Source organism: Quercus suber, unplaced genomic scaffold (assembly GCF_002906115.3).
Source record: "Quercus suber isolate HL8 unplaced genomic scaffold, Cork oak 2.0 scaffold_901, whole genome shotgun sequence".
Taxonomy (NCBI): Eukaryota; Viridiplantae; Streptophyta; class Magnoliopsida; order Fagales; family Fagaceae; genus Quercus; species Quercus suber.
In genome coordinates this window covers 1-27584 of record NW_027070326.1, presented here as the reverse complement: position 1 = coordinate 27584, position 27584 = coordinate 1, and the positions used below count along the sequence as shown (strand labels likewise).

Sequence of the window (27584 nt, the reverse complement as noted above, 5' to 3'; positions counted from 1 at the left end):
TGAAGCGGTTGTTAGAACAGATATTTCACCTCGCCATTCCAAATGTCCTCTGATCGATGATGTGATTGTCGCGTCAACAATGATCTTATACGCGGACCAGGCTCCAACATCTGTGGCTCCTCATCAAATCCGAGGCTCCATACTGCAAAGAGTGCTACTGTGAGATCATTAATACTGTGCTACAATCCTTATTAGCACAATCACAATAGATATTTAAAAATAGAGCAAAATTGATCATCTCATGTATAAATCACACAAATACAAATACAACAACTCAAATAGACACAACACACACACATCACATAGATACAAGCCCTATCAAATAATGAAGACACCACATCATGTATTCTACCCACTTAGTTCTTAATTTGTACCTTTGTGGTGATTATTTTAAAAATTTATTGTCAAATAATCCTTAATCCAAAATTTGCTCTCAAATTATTCACTTAAAAATAATAAAAACTTTCTTACCCGTAGCCTATGTTAATTTTTTTCACTCATGTTAGTTAGAGGTTGATACACCATAGAACCAAGATTGGCATGAGCAACAATAAAGAAAACAAAATGAGACCAACCAATCCTAGAGAAGCAAACAACACTGATTACTTAGCATGTAACATGGGGAAAAAATGAACACAAGCTAAGTATATGCAAGTGCTTTAATAACATTTTCCCAATTTCACTGTTTCTAATCCCCAACAAAATACAAAACAAACAAATATGATTAATAGAATTGTCAAGTCGGAAATAAAATTTATAAATTTTCTTTCAAGCATTTTATCAAACACTATGGATTCAAAATAAAATATATAATTACTATTGGGCTCTTTGCAGTGCGAATCCTACAAAAGTTTGGCCTCAATTGACGTTTTAAATGTCAGCCAATCCATACTGGGTCTGTGCTTCAATTGCACATGCGTGGAGGAGCTTTTTTTTTTTTTTTTTTTAATTTTATTAACCTTCTTCCTCATTGATCATTCTAAACAAAACCAGATTTTTACTTATCAACTTGTCTTTTCCTTAAGGTCTATAGTACGAAATTTAACAAATTTTCTTAATCAAATCCCCATGTAACATATTTATATCACTTACCCAAAATCTCCACCAGCAAACAATTCAAAAAAAAAAATAAAAACAGCATCTACACTCATTATCAACAACCCATTACCAAAAAACATCAAAGAATGAGTTCTAACATTTACATTTCTAACAATGCGTAACCCACCATGCAAAAAGCCTAATTCTATAACATAAATTCAGCAAAAGAGGAACGGAGAACTGTTACCTAGCAAGCGAGATGAAGAACGACGAAGACACAAAGCGAAGACTGAAGAACGGCGAAGATAAACAAAGCCGAAGACAGCTCGTGGAGACTGAGAGCACAGGGGTCGCTGATTTGGGAGTGAGAGGGAGTGATTTTGAAATTTTGGAAGTTTGAAAATTTGGGCGTGAGTGTGACTGAGCGTGAGTGTTTTTAGGTTTTATGTTTGTGCAAAGAGTGTTTCTAAAACTGGGTAAAATGAAAAACGTTAACTAGAACTCGAGTTTTATAAAATCTAGTTCTATTTAGCGAGTTTTCAAAACTCGAGATCCGAGTCGACAAATTTGTCCGAGTCAGCAAATGAAAAATGGTAAGAAGGAGTTTTAAAAACTTTGGATCTCGAGTTTTGAAAACTCGAGATGTTAGTATTATATATTCTTTTGTAACCGGGCAACTAACAAAATTCTTAGCAAATTTTAGTTATTTAGAAAGAGTGTCCTTAGAACAATTATATCTTTTCTCTATTTCTTTTCTATTCCAACTATAATCTGATCTGCTCTGTTTGGAAGATGGGATTAAAGGCGTCTAAAAACAAGAAGGATTCTGGATTCCACACGAATTGGGATCAAAATTTGGTGAGCATAGGCATTCATGAGTTACAAGATGATGAAGTTGACAGGTAATAATGTGCACTCACCCTCATTTACCTTTAATCTGTATCTACTATATGTAAAAGATAAAAGGGATGGCTAGCTAGCTACTAGATCTTTTTTTGGCAAGTTGTTAGCGAGTTGTAATTGAAGCAGATATATATATTAAATTTTTTTTTTTCATTTATTAAATGACTTTAGTTGGATTCCTCTGTTTGATCGTGAGTGAAATGTGATTTTTTGGGGGTTGATTTTGTCGATGACCTCAAACTCTGTATTCAAACTGATCATTTGGTTAGAAATTTGTTTTATCTTTGGTTCTTTTATATATACACTCTCCAAAATTAGGGTTTTTTTTTTGAGAAAAAAAAAAAATGATGTTTTCACATGTTTATTCCCACCAGAATGAAGTTTTAAATTTGAAAATTTTACATGATTTTTTTTTAACATATATGTTAGCTAAAGTTCGTTCTAATATGACTATTGACAAACTTCATATAAAGTAAAGACCGAAATACACTGGTGATCTCTAAAGTTTACTTAAAGGTTTAAAAAATGAGCACTATTAGTCCTCGGTTCACTTCTATTAGTTTTCTTGTGTATGTCTAAATGAGCAATGATGTGGCTTTTTTGATGTCATGGAAAGTTGTTATTTTATAAATTGAAACCCAATGCTATAACCCGATTGAGAGAGAGAGAGAGAGACCTTACTTTAGTAAGCTTGAGGATAATTTTTTCACAATGTCCACTCATTAGTGTAGTTTTGAGATGCATATTATGATCTTGAGTGAGGTCATCTCCTAGATTTCGCATACCAAAACTGTCATACCACATGTAATATGAGGTATTGATTGACATTAAACATCTTACAGACGGTTAACTGTATCACTGTGGTATGGAGTTCTTGCTTTTGTTGATTCTTATGGATCAGCACTCAAAGGAAACAGTCCAGTTATTACCCCAATATGCTCAAAACTATGGCTTGTAGCAGAGTGCTAAAATTTAAGTAACCAATGATGACAGTTTTTATGTTTCCCATTCATCAAATCATTTCATTTTGGACTTATAGTCTGAAACTGTGGCAATTTATGGCAAAAAGGCGTATGCTGCAGAATAACATTGCAAAATCATCTGATTCATTTTTTTTTTCTTTCATAAATTTGAATTTTTGAAGTTTTGAATGGGCTCTCTTTTTAAACAGGTCAGTGCAGCATTGAGTTAAAAAGGTCTAAAAGCATCCAAACTCCTCATTGGAATTGATTTCACTAAAAGCAATGAATGGACAGGTTTGTGGAGTAAATATAATAATCTCTTTTTGTTTATATTCCATTCATTATTGTATGAGTTATTGATGGAGCAAGAATTGGGATCCCCTGGTTAATAATTGCATCTACAAAACACTGGGGTGTAATCTGAATTGTGCCGAAAATGATAACAATGTACCTTATTAATTTTCTATTCTAAAATTATGGATAATACATTATGAGACTTGACATTAGATAGTGTTGGTGAAGAAGGCATATTATGTGAAGTTTTTATACTTGTTTCAAGTTTAAGTTTTTTTTTTTTTTTTTTAATTTTTTAAAATTTTTAATATAATGGTTAGATAATTTAGATTTATTTGTAATGGATTGGACCATTATAGAAGAATAAAGATAAAGATGAATTGGGCCTAAATATACTTAAAGACATAGGATTTAAATTCAGCAATATATATATATATATATATATAGGATTTTATATATAGTGATAATCTCGAAATGATACACCGGTATCTACCGGTACTGAAATATATCATTCTCCTAGCTAAATCGAAATAGCTTCGATATGAAATTGACTTCCTTGTTATAGATAGGATTTGTTTTGTGTTCTTTTGTGGGTGGGTCTTATTAATAAGCCTTGTGTTATGGCTGTGCTTAAATTTTTGTTATGCTTGTGCTTAAATTTTTGTTAATCTTGTGTGTAATGACAGTGGATAATGCACATAGGGTGTGTGCTAGTGCAAAGTGGGGTGTGTGCTAATAGTTAGTAAAGAAAAATAATGAAGCAACTAATAAATAATAAATAATAATTTAATTAACCAATGCATTATAAAAGATAAACAAATTAAATTATGTTAGACTAAAAAACAATTAATAATTTTATAATTAATGAAACAACAATATAACAAATTATAGTTTATAAAAGACAAACAAATTAATGAAACAACTAAACAACAATAATTAATAATTTTATTAATATTTCAAATGAACTTATATAAAATTTTCTTTTTATTAGATTGTGTAATTTATGCTTGTTGAAGAACTAAAAAAAATTCCTGGAGTCGCTACTGATTATTTTGCTATTTTCCTATAAAGTTTAACCAGATTTGAGTTAGAAATCACACACACGCAGCTAGCCCTTTTCTTCAACATGCAGTGGTATGAACTTGCAAGGATGATATGATTACAAAATCACTTCTTATGGTCTAATGTTACAGCCGTGGTTTTCTATACAGTACTAATCTGTTATGATCTAAAAAATATGCTAGCAATTTATGCAAGGAATATAAACACCACTCACAACCAAAACTCTGAATTGTCTCTTCAACTGATCTTTGCCACTTTACTATGTGTATAATACATCGCTGAGTGGCACTGTTAAAAAAAAAAATTAAAAAAAAAAAAAGGGTTTCTGATGGACAGTTTTATCTGTTTACCTAACCATGAAAATAATGAAACTAAAAGCATTTGGGACACTTTCATATTAGATTTTCCTGCTTAAGGTTAGTGTCATTCACATTCTGTTATAGAACTCCTTTGTTTCACCCTCTCTGTGTTTCTCTGTATGTGTTTGCCTGCAAGTCAGCATATGTATGTTTTAGGTTCTTATTGTTTCGTCTGTACTTTTAAAAGGTAATACCGAACAATATATGTTCAATTTAACCAAAAGCAAGTTAGTATTACAAATAAATGAAGATTGACCCTTTAAAATGGTCGTATGAGATACACAGACACGTATATTTTTCATGTCTGTTCCCTTCTGCTAACAGATCTTGAAAGTGTATTATCTTCATTTCTCTTATAATTATCCTTGTTTGCTTTGTTTTTGGAGGTTCGAAAATCCATTAAATAGAGATAAACTGTAAAATTCCTATGATATATAGAAATACAATGTAATTGATGCATGTTAAATATTAGATTTAAATGTAAGCAAACTTATTAAAAGCTCATTGTCCCCACCACCGTCTTATGGTTAGTTGGAATAGACAGCAAATGGTCATTCAATGGTATGTGTAGGTTCGTTTTTTTCCCCTTAATTTTAAATGTAAAAAAGCATATACATGCCTAATATGTGTTAGTGATGGGGTCATCTATGAGCTCTAACTCAAATGACCTCCTCCTCTTGTAAGAGCAAAGTGGGGAGTGAGGTTATGGATTCAAAACAAATTGCATACATATGTAGTAGTAATACACACATACAAACACACACATCAGTGATAGGTTCTTTATACATCACATTGAGATGAATACATAATATATACATATAATAAATGGAAATTGGAAGGTTGCTACTAACACCCTAGCAAATATTTAGTCTGCAAATTACAAATATTACTATTTAATCTCTTTTAATCTGAACTAGCATTTACATCAAATGTAAGTGATTATCCAATTTCATATAGAGCAATATGAAATGCGGAATAAAAATGCAAACCACACGGAAACACCAAATGTATTTTTAAGAGGAAACCCCAACCACCCAGGCAGAAAAACCTAGTCCTCTTGGGTTTGTGGTTTTGCTCCAAATGTTTTCTACACCAATCAACTCTCTAACACTCAAATATGTTGAAGAATGTGATGGTTAAAATCTCCTTTCTAAGATACGTCAATGGTAAGTGGAAAAGAGATGAGAGAATGAACCCTCCCTGCTCTGTTTCCCACATCCTACTTCCAGAATGTGCAAGTCTTGGATATATGACTGAGCTGGCCAAGATACAAATTAACGTGCTGGAATTCTTTCTCTGAGCTAGTCGCAAGTAAGTCATGAGTTGCACAGTAAAAAAGATTCCTCTTTTATCTGCAGCGTGTCTATGTCGCGATCAGGCAGGCCGCAAGTTCTTCTTTCTAGCATCTTTATCCAGCACTTAAGTACATCTACGAATTTGAACATAGGAATAGAAAATTTCTTTGGAGGAAGTAAATACAAAATAGTTTGTCACAATTTTACGTAGGTGTTCTCATCTTCTAAGTGTTTTGACCCTGCATCTTTCCTGACTTCTATTATAGATATGTATGCTCTCTCTCTCTTTTCATCGTTTGTAATTCTTTACTATATTTGCATGTATAAAAGAAAAGAAATAAAAAAATATTACTATTCCAAAAGGTAGCAGCTGCTTACATCTTCTTCTTTTTTTTTTAGCAGCTGCTTACATCATCTTTTTTTTTTTTTTTTTGATAAGTAATAAACTTCATTGAAAGCAGCCATTTACTTAATACAATGACTTTATCTCAAGTTTGAGACCATGACTACTGAAATGAATACAATAGCAAAGCACTATACACATCTTTAAGGTATATAATTGTATTTTGACATGATTGTATTTTGAATTTCTGATACAATTTTTCACTACTTATCAAAAAGAAAAAAAGTGCCTAATACTTTAATGGCACAAACGCCAAAGAAAGGAAAATATGAAGAATGTCTTGGTGAGGGGCGTTGGCTAGTCTTTCAGGATGGAGGAGCACTTTTTTTTTTTTTTTTTTGATAAACTTCAATTGCATTGAACATCAGAAGAAACAAAGGGTGGGTAATCCGCCTTACAAACAAACTCTATAACTGGCGGAAGATTACCAGAATTGAAAGAAAAGGACGAAGGGAGGTTAAGGCAAATTTAGCAACCTCATGAGCTGTTGCATTACATAACCTCCTAACCCTTAACAAATGGAAAACAATCAGAAATATTAAAGATGTTTCCCTACTTCTTGCCTGAAACTGGGATGCACTTTGCAAGACAACCAATCGGCCATGACAAAGCTGCAAGCCCAATGCAAGCACCCCATTGGCCCCAATTAAGTCTCTCAGTATTGGCAAACTTCTTCAGAAACTCCACCACCACCAGTTGAAGAACTATGGTGATCCCAATAATGGCTAAAAACTGCTTATTTTTATGTATCCCTTTGAATATATTCTTCCTATCCAATTTTCTTGCATTAAATTCATTGAAAACTTGGCAAAGGACAAAAGTATTGAAAATGAGGGTGTTCTTAACGTTCTCATTTACATTAAATATGAATTTTCCCTTAAATTGTAAAACCAATAAGGTGGTTACCTGAAACATGGCTTGTGCCATGAGATTCCTCCAGATAGTTTTGGTTATAAGTGGCTCTGATCGACCAACTGGTGGCTTCGACATAAGATCATTAGTGGGTTTCTCTGTAGCTAATGCTAAAGCTCCCAATGTGTCCATTATTAGATTCACCCATAATAGTTGAACTGCAGTTAGTGGGACCTTACCAGAAGAAACAGCTGCAACAAGGTTGATGACAAGGGCAGCAATGTTCACTGTGAGCTGAAATTGAAGAAACTTTTGAATGTTGGTATATACAGCCCTTCTCCACCTCAATACTGTCACCACAGAAGTAAAATTATCATCCAAGATGACTATATCTAAATTTGCTTTTGCCACTTCAGTTCCCTGGATTCCCATTGAAAGTGCAATGTCTGCTTCCTTTAGAGCAGGTGCATCATTAGTTCCATCACCTGTGACTGCAACAACATGACCTTTCTGCTTCAAGCATTGAACCATTAGAAGCTTGTCAAAAGGGGATGACCTTGCCATTACGTGGATTTTATCAACCTTTTCCATTCTTTCTTTAAGTGAGTAATTCCTGAATTGTACCCCTTCAATTACAGCATCATCATCCAAATCTTCATCAGGATTGAGAATCTTGCATTCAAAAGCTATAGCCTTCGCTGTGTGCACATTGTCACCAGTTATCATTTTGATATTCACCCCAGCAGCTCTACAAGACTCCACAGCAGTACTGACTCCTGGTCGACATGGATCCTTCAAGCCAACTAAGCCTAATAATGTCAGTCCATTTTCTTCAAGCTTCTCAAAAACTTGTCCACTTTCTTCTGTGACTTCTTTGTGGGCAAAGGCAATGCATCGTAGGCTATTTTGTGCCATATTCTTAATAATAGTCCCAAATTGCAACCTTTCTTCCTCATCCATTACATTTAGCACCCCTGCTCTATCATAATAAGTTGAACACGTAGCCAATATCATTTCAGCAGCTCCCTTCCAATGAGTATGAATGGTCTTTTCATTGTTTCTCTTCACTGAAACCCCGCTTCTCTTTTTCACCGAATTGAATGCCTCTACATGGATTATGTGATAATCTTGCTTTACTTCTTCAATACTCATACCCAAATTAAATACAGCCCAAGAAAGAATTGCTTTTTCAGTTGGGCTACCTGAAATCTCAGGAACTAATGTAGAATTTGGTTTGTAAACTGTACCAGTTGTGTTTAGGCCAACTGCTTGTTGTAGTAGTTTGAGTATATTACCTATCAAATTCGGATAATTGTGATCTTCTACGGCCTCCTTTCCAAGCCAAAATTTCGTAACTTTCATTTCATTTAGTGTAAGGGTGCCCGTTTTGTCTGTGCAAATTGTTGTGGCCGAGCCCATTGTCTCACAAGAAGATAGTTTTCTAACCAAAGCATGATCAGCCATCATGCACTTCATAGAATAAGCTAGAGTTAGAGTAACAGCCAGAGGCAAACCTTCCGGAATTGCCACTACAATAATAGTGACAGCCGCTGACACAATGCTCACCACAGCATTCATCACATCATCAAACTTGGTCTTACTGCCATTGAATTCCTTGTTTCCCTTCACATCTCTGGTGTTTCCTGTGAAATACCGAATGAGCATAACAACAAGAACAAGTGCAGCCGCCACCAGCCCAACTTTCCCAATATAAGAAGCTAACTTGTTGAGGCGTGCTTGCAGTGGCGTCTCCTCATTTGAGTCACGGTTTATTGAACTCATCATCTCGCCCCACAGAGTGTTCATGCCCACAGAAGTAACAAGCATGAAACCAAAGCCATCTGTGACCCCTCACACTTTAGCGCTTATTTCCATCTCACTAAATAAAATAATAAATAAAATTTCGAAAATAAGCTTATTTTTTTGTGAACTTTGGTCGATCCACTCACACAAAAAACAATGTCAGCGTTGACCTAAAGAAACCCAAGCCATCACCGCCATTCGCAAGCAACCAGTGTTGCTGGAGCCCAAGGTCAGCGTAGTCATCAAAATAAACAACACTTTTGGCTTTGTTCTGTCTCTTCTTCGACTCAGAAACAACACTTTTACTTGTAAGTGTTTTTTTCTTAACTAATAATGTTGGTTCTTTACATTATTTCCAGTTTTGATCTTGTTTTGTTTTCTCTAATTTTTATTAAAAAAATGTTTTTTACTTTCATAATTTTGTGATGCTTGCACATTTGGGTTTGTTTGTGTGCGTTTCATTGGTACTATATTATTGTTTCAAATAGGGGCGCCCTAGACATTTTGAGGCCTAAAGCAAGAACTAAAAATGTATGTGTATGTGTATGTGTGTTTATGTGTATGAGTGCGTATGTGTATTTGTATGTGTATGTTTATGTGTGTGTATGTGTATGTTTATGTTTATGTGTATGTTTATACGCGTTTATGTTTATGTTCATTTATATTTATGTATGTGTGTGTGTTTATATATGTATATGTGTATGTGTATGTGTGTGTTTATGTTTATGTTTATGTTTATTTATATTTATGTATGTGTGTATGTTTATATATGTTTATATTTATAAACATAAATATAATATAAGCACACATACACATACACATACATAGGCAAGTATAAACACATACACATACACATAAACATACATAAATATAAGCACGCATAAACAAATACACATACACATACATAAGCACACATATACACACATACATAAACATACACATACACATACACATACAAATACACATAAACATACATATACATACACATAAATATACATATACATATACATATACATAAACATAAACACACGCATACATAAACACGTATAAACTCACATAAACGTAAACATACACACACATAAACACATGTATTTAAATACATGTTTTCAGTTTTTAAACAATATTACATGCATTTTTATACACTTTTTTACCCATACGTATTTTCAAAATATACAAACAATATTACTAGAACAATGTTATCAAACAGCCCCTAGTTTCTCATAAATTTAAAAAAAAAAAAAAAAACCCTCTTATACTATGCCGTTTAGGTTTATTTCTCATCTCACCTTAAAATAAATAAATAAATAAAATTCACAAAATAAGTTTTTGTTTTTTTGCGAATTTTAGTTGATCCACTCACACAAAACACAGTGTCGACGTCGACCTAAAGAAACCCAAGCCATCATCGTCATTCGCGAGCAACCAGCGCCACCGGTGTTAGGATTAGTGCCCTTAAATCCTATTATATGATGCTATGTAAGATATTAAGTTTGACATTGTGTATGACATTATGTATGACTTAATATTGTGTTTAATGAATTGGTTTAATTATTATCTAAAATAATGGTAACATGAATATTAGGACATTATCATTTGGTCAATGAGATGCATAATATGTGATTTATGTGAAAAGTCATAGAAGATATAAATCACAAGTTCTTTGTAAACTCAGAATTATAGTTCGTAGTTGGTGATGAAATTGAGCATTTCATCTGCGAAGACTATAACATATCAATCACAATGATTTGTCTTCATCATGGAAGTGGAGATTTCTGGTTGATGTGTTAATATGTTTTAAGAGTTAAGACATATTGAACTGGACCGTTGTGAGATTTATTATTTTCCTAATGACTGTCATATGAATAATAAATCTCACGACTTGTATTTGCATGAACTCTTAATCCTGAGAGAATAATGGACCTGATCATGAGGTGTAGGTTGCTTTGATATATTAGGAGTGAGATCTAAAGTAATGGTCAAAATCTCAGTATGTTGGGCAACCACATTTAGTGTTGATGGAATATGTATTCTCAAGATGGAATTCATAGTCTCTTAACGGAGATATAAAGTATTCCTTGAGATAAGTTTAATGAGTTTGTTATTCAGAGAGTTATGCCTAACCACTTTAGGTTACTTTGATATATCAGGAGTGAGATCTAAAGTAATGGTCAAAACCTCAGTATGTTGGGCAACCACATTTAGTGTTGATGGAACATGTATTCTCAAGATGGAATTCATAGTCTCTTAACGGAGATATAAAGTATTCTCTTGAGATAAGTTTAATGAGTTTGTTATTCAGAGAGTTATGCCTAACCACTTTATTAAGACTAAAGTATATATTTATGGAATTGGATTTCATAAATATATAATGAATAACATTAAAGGATTAAACGGGTATTCAAGGATTAAGATGTAGTAATTTACAAAGTGGCAGTCTACATTAATGACTTTGTATTACTATGAATATTTAATGAAGGGGTTGCATGTATAATAAAGTCTTGAGATATAATTTATAGATAAGGCCTAGAGTGCAACTATATTTTTATAGTGGTATTAAATATAGTTAATGATAACTTTAGACTTGTCAAGAGTTGACAGAAAAGCTTAAGGCCCATTGGAGCTAATGTCTTATTGGTCCCTTTTGGTCCCACTCCAAGCCATACACTTAAACCCAATTGGAAAGGCCTAAGTAGCCAGCCCAATTAGATAATTGGTTAGATACAAAAGACAAAAACGTACAGAATTTTCTGTGTGTGAAAAAACAACATTGTAATGGTGGAAGTGAGTGTATGTCACTCTCCAATCATCTTTGTACCAATTGAGAGACCACACTTCTTGGGCATTAGTGGAATTGGAGTGAAGATTAAAAGTATTCCTAAGTGCTTCAATCTTCGGTTTTGAAATTCACCGCTTCAAGGTACACTCTCTTGTTTCTCTAATTCTGAATTTCCTTTGTGCATGTTATCAATATCGAATGAAGTAGATCCGTTTTAAACTTATTTTTCCGCTGCGTTCATCTCTTATTTCTAACAGCCGGAGCCCAAGGTTAGCATAGTCATCAAAAATAAACAACACTTTTGGTTTCTGTTCTGTCTCTTCTTTGACCCAGAAACAACACTTTTACTTGTATGTGTTTTTTTTTTTACTTGACTAATAATGTTGGTTTTTTACATTATTTCCAGTTTTGATTTTGTTTTGTTTTCTAATTTTTGTTAAAAAAATGTTTTACTTTCATAATTTTGTGATGCTTGCACATTTGGGTTTGTTTGTTTATGTATGTGTATGTGTATGAGTGTGTATGTGTATGTATATGTTTATGTTTATGTGTGTGTATGTGTATGTGCATATGTGTTTATATTTATGTTCATTTATGTTTATGTATGTGTGTATGTTTATGTATGTTTATATTTACAAACATAAATATAAACATAAGCACAAATACACATAAACATACATGAACACAAACAAAAATAAACATACACAAAAACACATACACATACAGGTTTGGGCAGCATTTCCACATTGTCTTTGGTTGATTTTTGGAGCATCCCCACTCCACTCATTGTAATGTTTTATGAGTGGTTTGCCATGCTACAGAGTATCTTGTTTTTTGATAGATGAGGTTAACTTCTAGCACAATAGAATCATTAATTGGATGGGAATTACATCAAACTCTCAGATAAAAAAATAACAATAAATATTCTTTACCATAATGTAGTTCATACAAATCATAATCTTATCAACTCTATGCTATAAATGCTCAATAAAGACATAGCTACTTCATTGACAAGCTTCCACTACAATCACCCAAAGATAATTCAGATACAAATACAGCTTTTTAAAACTTCATCTCAACCAAATTTTTAGCAAATAAGCAATCAAATAAAAAACTGCTACCAAAAACAAAGCTGCGAAGTCGCTTCCAAGTTCAAGCTTATAGAAAACTCAATGAGTCTGAAACAATAATATAGTGCCAATGAAACGCACACAAACAAACCCATATGTGCAAGCATCACAAAATTATGAAAGCAAAACATTTATTTAACAAAATTAGAAAACAAAACAAAAGCAAAACTGGAAATAATGTAAAGAACCAACATTATTAGTCAAGAAAAAAAAAAAAAAAAAAACACTTACAAGTAAAGTGTTGTTTCTGGGTCGAAGAAGAGACAGAATAGAAGCCAAAAGTGTTGTTTATCTTGATGACTACGCTGACCTCTGGTTGTTCGCGAATGGCGGTGATGGCTTGGGTTTCTTTAGGTTGATGCTGACACTCTGTTTTGTGTGAGTGGATCGACCACAGTTAGCAAAAAAAAAAAAAAAAAAGAAGAAGCTTATTTTGAGATTTTTTTATTTATTTTAAATGTGAGATGAGAGATAAGCCTAAACGGCACCGTATAAGAGGTTTTTTTTTTTTTTTTAATGAGAAACTAAGAGCCTATTTGGTTTGTGTTGAGGTTGTATTTATTTTCTATTTTCTATTTTCATTTTCTGTACTCATTTTTTATTCTCAAATCTTGTACTCATTTTTTTGTTGGTATCATTTTCTACTTTATCTTCTCCTTCACTTTTTTTTTTATGATAACCACTAACAGAGAGAAAGAGAGAGTGTTCTTTGATATGACAAGTCAGTGACAATGGAACCCATAGATTTGATTTTTTTTAATGAAAATGTCACTATATTTATTTTCAACAAAATGAAAACATCAAAAAGTTGTATTAAGTTTTGTATTCAAAAACTACTTTTTTGGATACTAAAATAGAAAAATCAAAACTGAATACAAATACAAAACCAAACAAGTTTTTTAGTGGTAGGCCCTATGAAAAATTGAAAATGAATACATTAAACACATCTTTTTTGCTCAAACCAAACAGACCCTAGGTTATCTAGACATTTTCGAGCAACGAACTCTTCTTCTAGGAGGAATTTCTTAGAGGTGATACTATGGGTCCGTTTGGATTAAACTTATTGTTGCTGAAATTGAAAACTGAAAACACTGTAGCAAAATAATTTTTAAATGTGTAAATAGTACCGTGGGACCTATTGTTAATATTTTTATTGCGTGAACAGTGTGATGAACAGTGCCGATACAGTACAGCTACAGTACCGCTACAGTGCTTCTCTGTCAAATTTGAACCGTGTGCAACCAAAAAAAAAAGAAAAAAAAAAAAAAGGGAGAAGAGGAAAACGTGGACGCCTAAATGTAGACGCCCAATCCAAACCCTCACTATATAGAAGTTGAACCATGCCTCTCAAACAAACCTTAACACAAGGATTTATATTGAATCTTTTGTTTGGGTGGTTTATTTTTTGGAGAAATTTGTTATGATAATATATATATATATATATATAGAGAGAGAGAGAGAGAGAGAGAGAGAGAGAGAGGAATTTGAATGTGTAGCTAGTTGATTATTAGTTGAATATGAGATAAGCAAGCAGGAAGTTTAATGGACACTTTTGAAAAACAAAGTGTGGATTCATGATAAAAATGAAAGATATTTCTTTAAAGTTGGCTAGGGCATCCCAATGGATTCTTTAAACTATATTTTCTAAAAAAAAATTAGAAATTGAAATCGTAAAATCCAACTCCAACATATTCTTTACTCAATTATTTGTATGTTTTTAATCTACAATTAATCTATGTATATCTTAAAAAAAAAAAAAAACCCAATAAAATATTGGGTCAACTCAATAAAACATTTTATTCTATAAAAAAAAACACTCAATAAGATATTTAATTACCCTTTACACCCATCTCTAGTTAAACAAACAAGTACAAATGAATGAAGAAATAATATTTAAATAGGAATGAAAAATAATAAAAAAGTTATTAAAATGTATATTTGAAAGGGTAAATAGATAAAATAAAATATAAAAAAAAATTATCTAAATTTGGGTGAGAAAATGAAGATGTTGCTAGAAATGTCAACCAACTACTTTATGTCATCTTTCTCATCTCATCCTCCATTTAGAAGGGAGGCAACAATCCCTTTGGTAAAAATCATCAAATTGTAAAATAGTTCAGGTAGTTTTTATAGTTTTAGGTACTTTTTTCATGAAATTATTCATTTAGTAAACAAGTCAAGTTGCAAGTCCACGTTTAGTTGGAGACTTAGTTTGTGTTATACATAAATCATCAAGATAATACAAATTGTTTATAGAATAGTTCAAGAATCTTGTATAGTTTGAGTGTTTCTTTCTTAGTGTAATTATTTATTTTTTTAAACAAATCAAATTCAAGTTCAAATTTAGGTTTAGGTTTAACACCCAATTTGCGTACATGTCCCTATAAATGGGTAACAACCCTTTCATAGAAATTGTATAGGTAAAGAAAAATCAATTAAGCCTCAAGAATTGCAGTGTTAAAAAGGATGCAGCTATTAAGCCTCAAACATTAAGCACATTTAACATTTAAGTGTCATCATAAATCATAAAAGAGTTTTGAAGGAATTTCATAAAAACCACTACAACAATTTATAAGATTATCTATATGTATTGCTTAAACAAATTGTATAAGATTATCTATATGTATTGCTTAAACAAATTGTATGACTCATTGAAAAACATCATGTACGCCGAAAAGTATATATCAATAACTTTTTTGATGGCCATGTAATATATTGGAAGGGGGAAATAAAGGTATTTCCTCCTAATTGCAATCAAACAAGTCTCATAAACCTTAAATGACACGGCTAACCGAGACCAAGGTGGATTTTGGAACATGGATGCCAGAGACGGATTTGGAAACTAGCTCAGTTTGTTGCAAAAACAATGGCCACAAACATCAAGGGGAAAAGAAATAGGAGAACAAAACCCCTCGATAAACTCGGATTTGGAAACTAGCTCAGTTTGTTGCAAAAACAATGGCCACAAACATCAAGGGGAAAAGAAATAGGAGAACAAAACCCCTCGATAAACTATAATGGATCAAACCTCTAAATACTAGACATAACACAAGAAGTGCCAACAGGCACACTCATGTGGGTTTAAATAACCGTTGCCAGCGTTATTGGAACACAACAGAAACTATGGCAGCATAATAACAAGTAAATAGATTGTAATAGAAAATGATGTTAACAATTAAATCTCATTACTCTGAAACTTTAGTTACTTTTTCTCTGCAACATATATCAAGCATAGCTGACAACCAAGCACCATAAGACTATGCACTCAACGAGAACCATCTTTTGTGATCAGGAGCCCACAAACAAATTTGTTTTTATGAATATAATCCAGAATAAACAAGCTATATTGCTGTAGGTCAGGGAATTAAGGTATTCCTGTATTCCCACTCAGCAGAAAAATGCAAAGAAATATATTTCTTTAAAAAGATAAGAGATTGTTTGTGATGGGAGGGCACACAAAACCCAGCCCATTTTTCAACAGTCAACACCATTAAGATGCTTTTAAGTTTGTACAAACACCTGAAGGGCACTCACAGCAGACATATTTATCCCCATCCTTTACCCTACCACCCTAGTTAGGCTAGTTTTTTTGCTAACAATCCTTGCAATGGGAATGCAAATGGTGAAAAAAAATCCTTGAGAACAGATGAATCCAACCGTTGGAAATGAAACCTCAATAAAATAGTTACGCCAAGACCATGTCTCCATTAACATAACATATGATGATCCAGAAATCAAGTAAATTGGATAAATACCAAGGAAACATCAAAGATATTGACAAGCCAACCATGAATTACAAGAAAACAATTGATAACTGGAACGACTGAACAAGCTTGCAGCTGCTCACAACTTATGATGACTACTTGGAAAGATCTACATTAAGCTAATTTGAAAATAGATTATAAGAAAGCTATTGCTGCTTTTGAATATAGATGCGAAGAAAGATATTTTTTTGACCTGCCAACAAAATAATATCATCACTACATGTTCATCTGGAATTCCCAACCATGACAATAACAATAGACAACTCCTTCAGATCAACTAAACCTTCTAAACCACCAAAACCAAGATAGGATATTTTGCTATCACAACATGACTCAAACCCAACATTTAGCTGTCATATAAAAAATCAACTAAGAAACTAATAGTAGCAAATTTGAGGATTTTAAACCATATCAAAAGGTTTAAATGAATCCTAATCTTCAAGGGCCATCACAACACAAATCCTAAATCTTTCATCACCAGCTCAAAGCAAATATCCCCCACTCTCAAAGATTTTTTTTTTTTTTTTTCCACTTCTAAAAGCTAATAACTTTCATTCATCATAATTCGGAGTAATACATTTTCCAATCTAAAAAATACACAAAATGCTTAGGAGTGTGATTAGATTTATATGTTTGTGGGTGAAAATATAATAACTTTAAATTATGATAAAAGAAAATTATTAACCTTTAGGGGGGAAAAAAATAAAAGAGCCTTTGAAACATGTGCGACAAAAAATCCCTAAGGATGTGATGCATTGTTCAATCACCAAAATCCCGTGACAAGATGTATGTGTTTTTAAATGTATTTATATTATGTACTACATCTCATCACACTCCTATCCATAGGGATTTTGGTGATTAGAAAATACATTAATCTTGAATTATGATGAGTTGAGAGTTGTCAATAACAACTTGTTATTTGTTGGATCGTAACTAAATGATACCATGTCAATCCAATGAGCCTTGTTGTTCAATTAATTGACACATCTTGATGTTTCTAACTAAATTATGATGTTTCCCTAAACATTTCTATCATATCCCCTACTATTATAACAATCAATTTTTTTAATCGCAGATTTTCAATTTTATTATTGAGAATCGTTGTGGGTGCTCTACTAGTGAGCAGTGAGAACAAGAATTGCATCCAAAGACAATGCAGAAGATCCTTGAAATGGAGACTCAAGTTCTAAAAATGCCCCGTAGCAAAAATGGTTGGGTTGGAGACTTGGAGCTGTATTGGGTTAACGTGGTTCTTTTCTAGTCAATTCGAGCGTCGATATAGTGGCATGATTGTAGAAAACAATTTGAACATGGAAGCACTAGAGCTGGCTAGTCTAACTACTACTAAAAAAAAAAAATCCAATCTGGTTCTAATAGCTTCATAATGTGTCAAAATTTTGTATTAGTGTAAATAACAATTAGGTTCAATAGAGAATTGGAATGTAGTGCTGTTATTTTACTCCAATCTCGTGAATGTGGAGAAGAAGCTGATGACAACAAACAATGTTTGAGTTTTTCAGACACTATTCCCACAACAGGTTTCTCAAATATATATATATATATATACACCAAAACAGGGTATGAGTATAGTTAAAACTCAACATATAAAACAAACCGAACGACAATGCTATGTTCCATGAAGTAGATTGCACAAACTCTAAGCAGTAACTCAAGATGAGTTTGGTTCAACTTTTTGATGCTGTGTTTTCTTAAAAAGTTGCAGTATATATATATGACAATTATTTGTTTTAATTATCAAATTTGATTAAATCTAGGCGCACAACATTTTGAAAATCATCATAGGCTAAAACACAACAAACAGAACAGCAACATCAAGACGGTTACACAGGTCAACATAGGAATCAAAATATATTACACTAAACATATCTAATTATCTATCACATATACTAAAACAAGGGACATAAAAAGAAAACTAATTTCATATATAATTATAGCCTCAGTTAAATCCATTAGTTTCATAATAAGTGTAGCTTCACCAAGTAGGTTCACCCTGCTAGGCAGGATCTTGGCTCCACAACACCTCAACAAGGTGGATTGGATCATCATAGGCATCTATAAAAGCATAAAAGCTAAACTATAAAAACTGGTAATTGGGTTATGATTGAAAACACAAACAAATTTCTAAATTACAAAACACAATTTTGTTTATAGAAAATATCAGAATATTCCAGAAATTTCATAATATAGCAGCCTCAAGTAGGTTCTCTCTGTAAACAGGGGCTTAAAAACATGGAAAAATCATCATCGAAATCTTTCAATTGGGCAATAACAGATTAAAAGAAAAAATTTTACAAATACGAGAAACAATTTTTAAAATCCAAGGCTTCTAAAGATATGATGGATTTAATGGCTCAGATCATAAAACAGCTCTATCAATCAAGAATTTTCTGAAGCAGAACTGGCATTAAAGCTGAAAATTTCATCATCACTGCCGATTTATCAACAAAAATCACACTTGCGAAACTCAAAAATACATGAAAACAAATCAGAGAGAAAGAGCATATGGGTATTTTCTAAAACCAAAATTTAAAATAAGTTGGCTCATATTAAGAAATTCAACCATTGTTTTTCCTTTTATGCTTCATCGATTTCTCTCAGAAGCGCCGATAAAATATTAAGTCACAAAAAAAAGTAGAGAGATCCTGCTCCGTAGTCGTTAATAGGGGAGTGAGGGACTTTTGAATGGGTTTACTGGGAAATGTCCATTTTAAATAGCTTTGAATTATTGGTCCTGTGTAAGTAAAAACCCACGAGATAAAGTGGTTTTCGACTGAAAAGTGAGAGTGAGACCCATAACCACAAAAACGAAATGAAAAGGAATTTTTTAAGTTCTTCGTTACAATACTTTTTTTTTTCTTTTTGGTGGGGGGGTGTGGGGCGGTGTGTTTGGTGGGGGTTCTAATTCAAATGTTCTCATGTAATATTGTAAAACCACAAGCCCCCATGTCCAACTCTTTCTTCTGAAAAGAAAAACAAAAAACGAAAGGGTTCGTCACCTAAAACTGACCTTTGCAATCACATTATAGATTTCGTTTGTTGGGTTTGGAGGGATCAGTGGGCAAAGTTGTGTGTTCTACTTTTTAAGTAAATTTTGATGGGTCTCAGATGTAACCTTCAAAAAAACCATACAAGAAAACTGGCCCACTCTCTGTTCATTGGGGTTGGCTAAAGTGAGGATATGAATAAAATTAAAATCTAATAAGACCTTGCTGCCCCATGTAAAAGGACATATTCTGACTCCTGCTGCCCTGCAAGTGCTCGATCAATAAGGAAAAGCTAGCCTTACTAGCTGAAAGATACTCGACTAGCCGACTTCCATTGCCCTATGTCATATGTTGAATTAATTAGACAGTAGTGAGTGAGGACCATTGATTATCAGCAATTCCTGCTCTTTTGGTCAGTGAAATTTTCGTTACAATGTTATCACATCCGAGGCCATACAGCCTTGCTCAAAAAGCCAATTGTTACATAGAATGACTATGTTATCCGTCTGTTTTGGACCATATAAATACGCAGTTGGGAAGTAACAACTGAATAATTTGTAAGAAACCGATTCCTCCTATAACAATTGAACTGTCCATTCACCAGTTTTATGATTGAAGAGCACCATTTAGGAAAATTAATTTATCAAAATTTTGTATTAATGTAAATAACAATTAGGTTCAGTAGAGAATTGGAATGTAGTGCTGTTATTTAACTCCAATCTCGTGAATGTGGAGAAGAAGCTGATGACAACACACAATGTCTGAGTTTTTCAGACTCTATACCCACAACAGGGTATGAGTATAGTTAAAACTCAATATATAACAAACCGAACAACAACACTATATGTTCCAAGAAGTAGATGGCACAAACTAAGCAGTAAATTAGACATTAAAAGACAGCTGAATAAGAAAACAAGAAGACAGTATTTCAACCAGCGCCTCAGTTTACGTCGTTTCAGTCAAAGGAAAACGCAGATACACCAAGTAGGTTCTCCCTGTAAAACAGGGTCTTGGGATCCAACGCCCCTCAAACAAGTTGGATTGAAAAACATCATAGGCTGATTATATTTTATGAAACACAAAACTTGAAGGCAGCCTAAACATTGTAACATCAAGTAATAAACCAAATAGCAAACATAAATCCAAAACACTACAACAATGGAGACAACTGAACATCAATATCAAAATAGTTACATAGGTCAACAAAGGAATCAAAATATATTACACTAACACAAGGGACATAAAATGAAAACTAATTTCACATATAATTATAGCCTCAGCTAAATCCATTACTTTCCTATTAGCGTAGCTTCACCAAGTAGGTTCACCCTGCTAGGCAGGATCTTGGCTCCACAACACCTCAACAAGGTGGATTGGATCATCATAGGCATCTCTTTAATCTATAAAAGCATAAAAACTAAACTAAAAAATTGGTAGTTTGGTCAAGATTGAAAACACGAAAAAAAAAAATCTAAATCACAAAACACAAATGGAATTTTTTTTTTTTTTTTTTAATTTTTTTTTCTTTTTTTTCTCTTTTTTTTTAAATTGCAAACTACACCTTAAACTACATCTAGAATCCAAATACCTTTCACAGCCCATTTGGTAAGATCAGATGATGGAGAAAGCTGTCAAATAACTCTAAGACATGGCTAGAAGATTGAAGATCGAAGATGAGAAGGGCCCTAAAACCAATGTGCAAAAAATGAAAAGACTAACCACCAACACCGCCACCACCCAAAAAAAAAAAAAATCAATTTAAAGTTTGTGCCCATCTTCGTTAGTCATATCCATTATTATGGGTAATAACTAATAATACAGCAAAACGAAGCAGAAATCTATTAATAAAACTCTACATTTTACCTGAAAGTTATTCATAAGTCAATTTGATGGACATAAAACACATAGGGTAATAAATAAATAAACCTTTATTTAGAGAGAAAATTTTGCTTAGATTAAGAAAATGAAAATGATTCTTCTATGTTAGAAAATGGAAGACGCAAAATTTTTATCAACAATTTCTTGTTTTTTCTATTTCTCCTTGCCATCAAAAATATCAGAAAAATAAAAAGATGCTTGAAATTAAAATAGTTTCTTAAATTTGGGATTTTAATTAATAAAATTTAAATTTAGGACCTAATATGAAACATGATATAAATTCCAGGAATTTTTATTTGGATATAGACATTGCTGACTAGAATGTAAACATAGTTATCAAAACGTAAATTGTATCGTAAATCGATTTTTAATTTTTTCGTCTTATGTATCGTAAGATACACAAACACTTGATAAAATTAATAAAATATTATAAAATATACATATATAAAGGGTATATTCATTATAAATTTTAAATATATTCAACTAATGACTAATTTATTCATCACTTGTGTAATAATATTTAACAAGCTAACTAAAAAAATCAAACTAGCATGTATTTATAACATACACATTCAAATTACTTAAATTCAAAATTGCAAATATATATTTTATCCCCAAAAAAAAGTTATAATATATTACAAATTACCCAAAAATAATTATTTATTTTCATCATATTCATCAAATTGTCTAATCCGCCCTATCTAAGTCAATGCTATCATCATGTTTATAATTTTGCAAACTTATTTCTTCATTAAAATTTTCTTCATCGTCATTCGTCATTAACATTTACTATCTTTTCTTGTTTTTATTTTTTTTTATTTTTTTTTTATTTTAATAATTTTTTTATAAATTTTTTAGCATTCTAGTTTTTTGGACTTATAAAAATAACGATTAAAAAAATTATATTGTCAATTAATATTTTATTCATAGTATATAAAACAAATTTGTAAATATCAAAGTGAAAGGGTAAGTATATACTGTGTAGTCAAATCGTAGGAGAGAGGAAACTAATAATTTTGTGTTAAAAACAAATCTAACAACTTGTTAGATTTAAATAAAAGTACAAATTTTAACAAAAAATCTCATTTTAAAGCATTTGTCTATATATCATACGATACATACGATTTTATGATACGATACGANACCACCCAAAAAAAAAAAAAATCAATTTAAAGTTTGTGCCCATCTTCGTTAGTCATATCCATTATTATGGGTAATAACTAATAATACAGCAAAACGAAGCAGAAATCTATTAATAAAACTCTACATTTTACCTGAAAGTTATTCATAAGTCAATTTGATGGACATAAAACACATAGGGTAATAAATAAATAAACCTTTATTTAGAGAGAAAATTTTGCTTAGATTAAGAAAATGAAAATGATTCTTCTATGTTAGAAAATGGAAGACGCAAAATTTTTATCAACAATTTCTTGTTTTTTCTATTTCTCCTTGCCATCAAAAATATCAGAAAAATAAAAAGATGCTTGAAATTAAAATAGTTTCTTAAATTTGGGATTTTAATTAATAAAATTTAAATTTAGGACCTAATATGAAACATGATATAAATTCCAGGAATTTTTATTTGGATATAGACATTGCTGACTAGAATGTAAACATAGTTATCAAAACGTAAATTGTATCGTAAATCGATTTTTAATTTTTTCGTCTTATGTATCGTAAGATACACAAACACTTGATAAAATTAATAAAATATTATAAAATATACATATATAAAGGGTATATTCATTATAAATTTTAAATATATTCAACTAATGACTAATTTATTCATCACTTGTGTAATAATATTTAACAAGCTAACTAAAAAAATCAAACTAGCATGTATTTATAACATACACATTCAAATTACTTAAATTCAAAATTGCAAATATATATTTTATCCCCAAAAAAAAGTTATAATATATTACAAATTACCCAAAAATAATTATTTATTTTCATCATATTCATCAAATTGTCTAATCCGCCCTATCTAAGTCAATGCTATCATCATGTTTATAATTTTGCAAACTTATTTCTTCATTAAAATTTTCTTCATCGTCATTCGTCATTAACATTTACTATCTTTTCTTGTTTTTATTTTTTTTTATTTTTTTTTTATTTTAATAATTTTTTTATAAATTTTTTAGCATTCTAGTTTTTTGGACTTATAAAAATAACGATTAAAAAAATTATATTGTCAATTAATATTTTATTCATAGTATATAAAACAAATTTGTAAATATCAAAGTGAAAGGGTAAGTATATACTGTGTAGTCAAATCGTAGGAGAGAGGAAACTAATAATTTTGTGTTAAAAACAAATCTAACAACTTGTTAGATTTAAATAAAAGTACAAATTTTAACAAAAAATCTCATTTTAAAGCATTTGTCTATATATCATACGATACATACGATTTTATGATACGATACGATTCATACGATACGCACACTATAACGTACGATTCATGAGCACTTACGATATGCCGATACAATACAAAAAATTTTACACACAATACGATACTTATCGTACGATACTGACAACTATGAATGTAAATACTTTTTCGTTTATTCACTGAATGCATTATGTCAAATGAAAATCTCATCTGATTGTGTGCATGAACTCTATTCAGATTTCAGCTTTCCCCATCATCGTCCCTATTAGAAACAAGACAGCCCTTATATCTAACTTGGGGAACTTTTTTGTGACTGAGAAATTTTCAACAGGAAACATTTCAAATAAATAGTTTCTAAATTATAGACGCTATCTCATCAAAGTTTCCATGCAAAGAGTGCAAGATCCATGGCCATCTACCGGCGGTTGAGATACCAGTAAAATTGTATGTTGCAGATGACTCTGAAACCATTACTATATGCCACAAATTATCTGATTTTATCATATTTGCATAGTCTTTGAATCCTAACCTGCATGAAGGAAGAAGAAAGAAGGGGAACAACATAAGCAAGAAATTGTAGTCGCCATTCTATTCTACCCATCAACATGGAAAGATTACTAAGGAATTGAAAAGAATGAAAATTATATTGATTGCCGCCACAATAATTCCTCCCACAAGCCAACTCAAAAATGTACAAGGGCAACTTTCCTCAAAACCTATGTAGGCACAAGTCAAGTTATCATGCTCAGACTATCTTCCATGTCAAGTGCCGGTACCCAGCCCACTTAGCAGCAAGATGGATTCCAATGGTAAAGGCTGCAACCAGCAACGGCATTGGAAGCCTCCTATTTGCCATTACAACTTCCACTTCTTCCTTTCCATTGGAAACCTTTTTTGAATGGTGAGAAATAGAAAGAGCCAGATATAAAGCTATTACCAGAACTCTGACCCATGGTTCTCCAACTGCAGCCAGCACAGCCGCAACAGGCAAGGCAGATGAAACATTATCTTTCTTTTTAACAAACCGTGAGAAACCATATAACAACAACAGAAGGGTCCAGAAGAATGGCTCCAAGATGTAACCACACACAGCTGCATACCCAATTAGGCCAGATACTGTGAGAAGATGAGTTTGGCTGTTTACAGAGTTGGGAGAAGCAACTTCTGCAATGGCAAGAACAGCTGAAGCCAGTAGGATAATTGTGTTCAACTCTGGGACAGGTGTATATGCCACTATGGCAGAATGGAGAGCTCGAATGGCATAGAGAGCAGTCTCAATACATCTAATTATTGAAGTTATGGGGTCACCAATGAAGTGGAATACGAGAGCCAGGGCAAGTTTGAAGAGGTATCCCACAAAACTAACAATACCAAGTGCAGCCTTTCGCCAATTAGAAAGTTCAAACAAGACTGCCCTCCATGCATAGACAAGGAAAGCGAGGGCTGCATAATAATCGACAGTAAGTATGAGTTAGTCAGCAGCATATGCATTTTATTTCTTTGAAAAAAAAACGAAAAACAAAATTCACTGAATATTTGAAGCAAGTAAAACAAGTTGTTTATTTATTTATCACTAATTGAAAAAGTTCTATTAAAAAGAATGCTTCCAATGTACATAGGCAGTATACTAGGGCAACTACAAAAAACCATCTAAAATTACATAAATCTATATTCGTCCAGTGAAGAAAATGAATGACCAATCAAATCAGCCATCTAATCATACAAAGAACATGACAAAAATAACCCAAGTAGTTTCGTTCTCTGCAAAAAGTCCACATAACACATAGTAGAAATGCCCCCCACAAATCCGCCAGATGATGTCTACCAGGCCCAGCCCTTCCAACAAGCAACAAACCCACTACCCACTTAAGCATAACCCAAGTGAGGCTTTTGGCCTCTATCTAAGAGTGAGTCCATGCCTCTGTGTTTGTGCGCAAATGCATGCAAGCTTGGCAGCCTCTTTTACTACAATGTCAAGGAAAACATTCTTTAAAGAATAATTTAGTATGGAAAAATTTGGTTGGTAAGTTACATGCATGCACCAGTGGGTTTTGAACCCACAAGCCACCCTCCACCTTGGTCTTACAAAAGGAGGAGATACCATTTTGAGCTAGAGCTTATTGGCAGTTTATATCACACAGAAATTATACAAAACAGCTCATGAACACTCGGAAAATTTACACCTTTAAAGATTTCAGCAAAACAGGAACCTCATCAGTTCTAGTGCATTTAAATAAAATAATTCACATCATATGATTCCGCAAAGATATGCAGGAAATAGAACCATGAAAAAATGGTAATTAGGTGCAGGAATCTCCCTCACAAAAACACTTCTCTTCAACTACATTTCTTCCATCCCTCTACAAAGCATGCAGTTTATCAGTTACAAACTTCTTCCCATAATCTCTTAGGTGAAATTGATTCCGCAAAGATATGCAGGAAATAGAACCATGAAAAAATGGTAATTAGGTGCAGGAATCTCCCTCACAAAAACACTTCTCTTCAACTACATTTCTTCCATCCCTCTACAAAGCATGCAGTTTATCAGTTACAAACTTCTTCCCATAATCTCTTAGGTGAAATTGGCTTATTGTTTTCCACTTTTGCTTACAAAATGTTTGATTTCAATATTGAAATTTTACTTAACTTTCAAAAAAAAAGACTCCATTTTGAGTACTCATAGCATGTAAAGAACCATGATGACATACAATTAATAAAAAGGAGTAATGAAATAGACACATTTATCCAGTACAAAAACAATCGTATTACTATAAAATAATCATTAATACTCAGCTACGATATTGATTCCCAGTTTCCCACAATTATTTCATGCACAAGTATAATACACTAAAAGCCACACTACATGAAAAATAATAAACAAACTTGAAACTTCTTTCCTTCCTTTCCTTTTCATTCATTTCTTCACAACCAAATAAAGCACAAAGTAAATTTCCAAACATTTATCCTCTGTTTATAAGCTAAGACAGTCAGGCAAAATGATAAAACAAAAACAAAAATCGAGCTTTATGTTACTCAACATTTATAGGTAATGGAAAACCCAACTCAACCCAAGATCAATACTTGGATCAGACCCAGATTTTCTTTTCTTTTTTATTGTTAAGTTAAACACGCACCAAGTTGAACAGGACCCAATTGAGAAAGAAAAAAAGAAAGTGAAAGAGTTGGAATTTACCTACAAACAAAGGCCATCTGAGTGGTGGGTCAGGAGCTTCTTTGGTCAAGTACCTGAACCGCTCTGGCATAGTGCTTTCCCCTCGAGCCTCTTTCTTAGCTTCTTCATCATCTTCAGCACCACCGCTAACATTCCCTGCAGTTGCACAAACCTTTAAGTCCAACTTTTTCTCAAACACAAAACCCAGTCTTTTCCCGGAAAACCCATGAAAATTTTGGCTTGGTATGGGGCCAAAAGATGGGGGTTTTGTTGGTAATGAACGAAATGGAATGGCTTGGACATGGGTTTTAATTCTGAGGTGAGAAAAGGGAGTGATTTTGAGTGAGGCATTTGGAGATGAGAGTGTGGGAAGAGTCATTGACATGGTGGATTGGGACTATAGAGAGGGTTTTTGCCATTATCTAAGGACGAACAGGGGTTTGGAGAATTCGGATCTTGACCCGATAAATGTAATCGGATCCTACCAATACCCATT

At 32.5% G+C, this 27584-nt stretch overlaps 2 protein-coding genes and 7 non-coding genes across 10 annotated transcripts; all 9 read right to left on the bottom strand.

Moving 5' to 3' along the window:
• Positions 1-6378: 6378 nt before the first annotated feature.
• LOC111989642 (calcium-transporting ATPase 12, plasma membrane-type) lies at positions 6379-9010 on the bottom strand. Its single transcript, XM_024021434.2, has one exon. It carries the CDS (start codon positions 8993-8995, stop codon positions 6869-6871), a length of 2127 nt encoding a protein of 708 aa, XP_023877202.2. The 5' UTR covers positions 8996-9010; the 3' UTR covers positions 6379-6868.
• Positions 9011-18079: 9069 nt separating this feature from the next.
• On the bottom strand, positions 18080-18182 carry LOC112032890 (small nucleolar RNA snoR97). The gene has a single exon (XR_002885147.1). It is a non-coding gene; the product is annotated as a small nucleolar RNA snoR97 (small nucleolar RNA).
• A 413-nt stretch (positions 18183-18595) lies between these two features.
• Positions 18596-18712, bottom strand: LOC112032889 (small nucleolar RNA Z278). Its single transcript, XR_002885146.1, has one exon. It is a non-coding gene; the product is annotated as a small nucleolar RNA Z278 (small nucleolar RNA).
• A 294-nt stretch (positions 18713-19006) lies between these two features.
• Positions 19007-19099, bottom strand: LOC112032888 (small nucleolar RNA Z223). Its single transcript, XR_002885145.1, has one exon. It is a non-coding gene; the product is annotated as a small nucleolar RNA Z223 (small nucleolar RNA).
• Positions 19100-19199: 100 nt separating this feature from the next.
• Positions 19200-19284, bottom strand: LOC112032891 (small nucleolar RNA U36a). The gene has a single exon (XR_002885148.1). It is a non-coding gene; the product is annotated as a small nucleolar RNA U36a (small nucleolar RNA).
• Positions 19285-20338: 1054 nt separating this feature from the next.
• On the bottom strand, positions 20339-20441 carry LOC111998114 (small nucleolar RNA snoR97). The gene has a single exon (XR_002881433.1). It is a non-coding gene; the product is annotated as a small nucleolar RNA snoR97 (small nucleolar RNA).
• A 142-nt stretch (positions 20442-20583) lies between these two features.
• LOC111998113 (small nucleolar RNA Z278) lies at positions 20584-20705 on the bottom strand. The gene has a single exon (XR_002881432.1). It is a non-coding gene; the product is annotated as a small nucleolar RNA Z278 (small nucleolar RNA).
• A 214-nt stretch (positions 20706-20919) lies between these two features.
• Positions 20920-21035, bottom strand: LOC111998111 (small nucleolar RNA Z278). Its single transcript, XR_002881430.1, has one exon. It is a non-coding gene; the product is annotated as a small nucleolar RNA Z278 (small nucleolar RNA).
• A 3277-nt stretch (positions 21036-24312) lies between these two features.
• On the bottom strand, positions 24313-27532 carry LOC136065254 (uncharacterized). Of its 2 annotated transcripts, XM_065768180.1 has the most exons (3): positions 27110-27532; positions 24854-25359; positions 24313-24445 (listed from the first exon to the last, which is right to left on the bottom strand). In XM_065768180.1, the coding sequence occupies exons 1-3, from the start codon at positions 27471-27473 to the stop codon at positions 24404-24406; spliced, it is 912 nt and encodes a 303-aa protein (XP_065624252.1). In that variant the 5' UTR covers positions 27474-27532; the 3' UTR covers positions 24313-24403. The 2 variants fall into 2 exon arrangements, with proteins under 2 accessions (XP_065624252.1, XP_065624251.1); XM_065768179.1 differs by lacking the exon at positions 24313-24445 and having other exon boundaries at positions 24542-25359; positions 27110-27530.
• Positions 27533-27584: the final 52 nt, after the last annotated feature.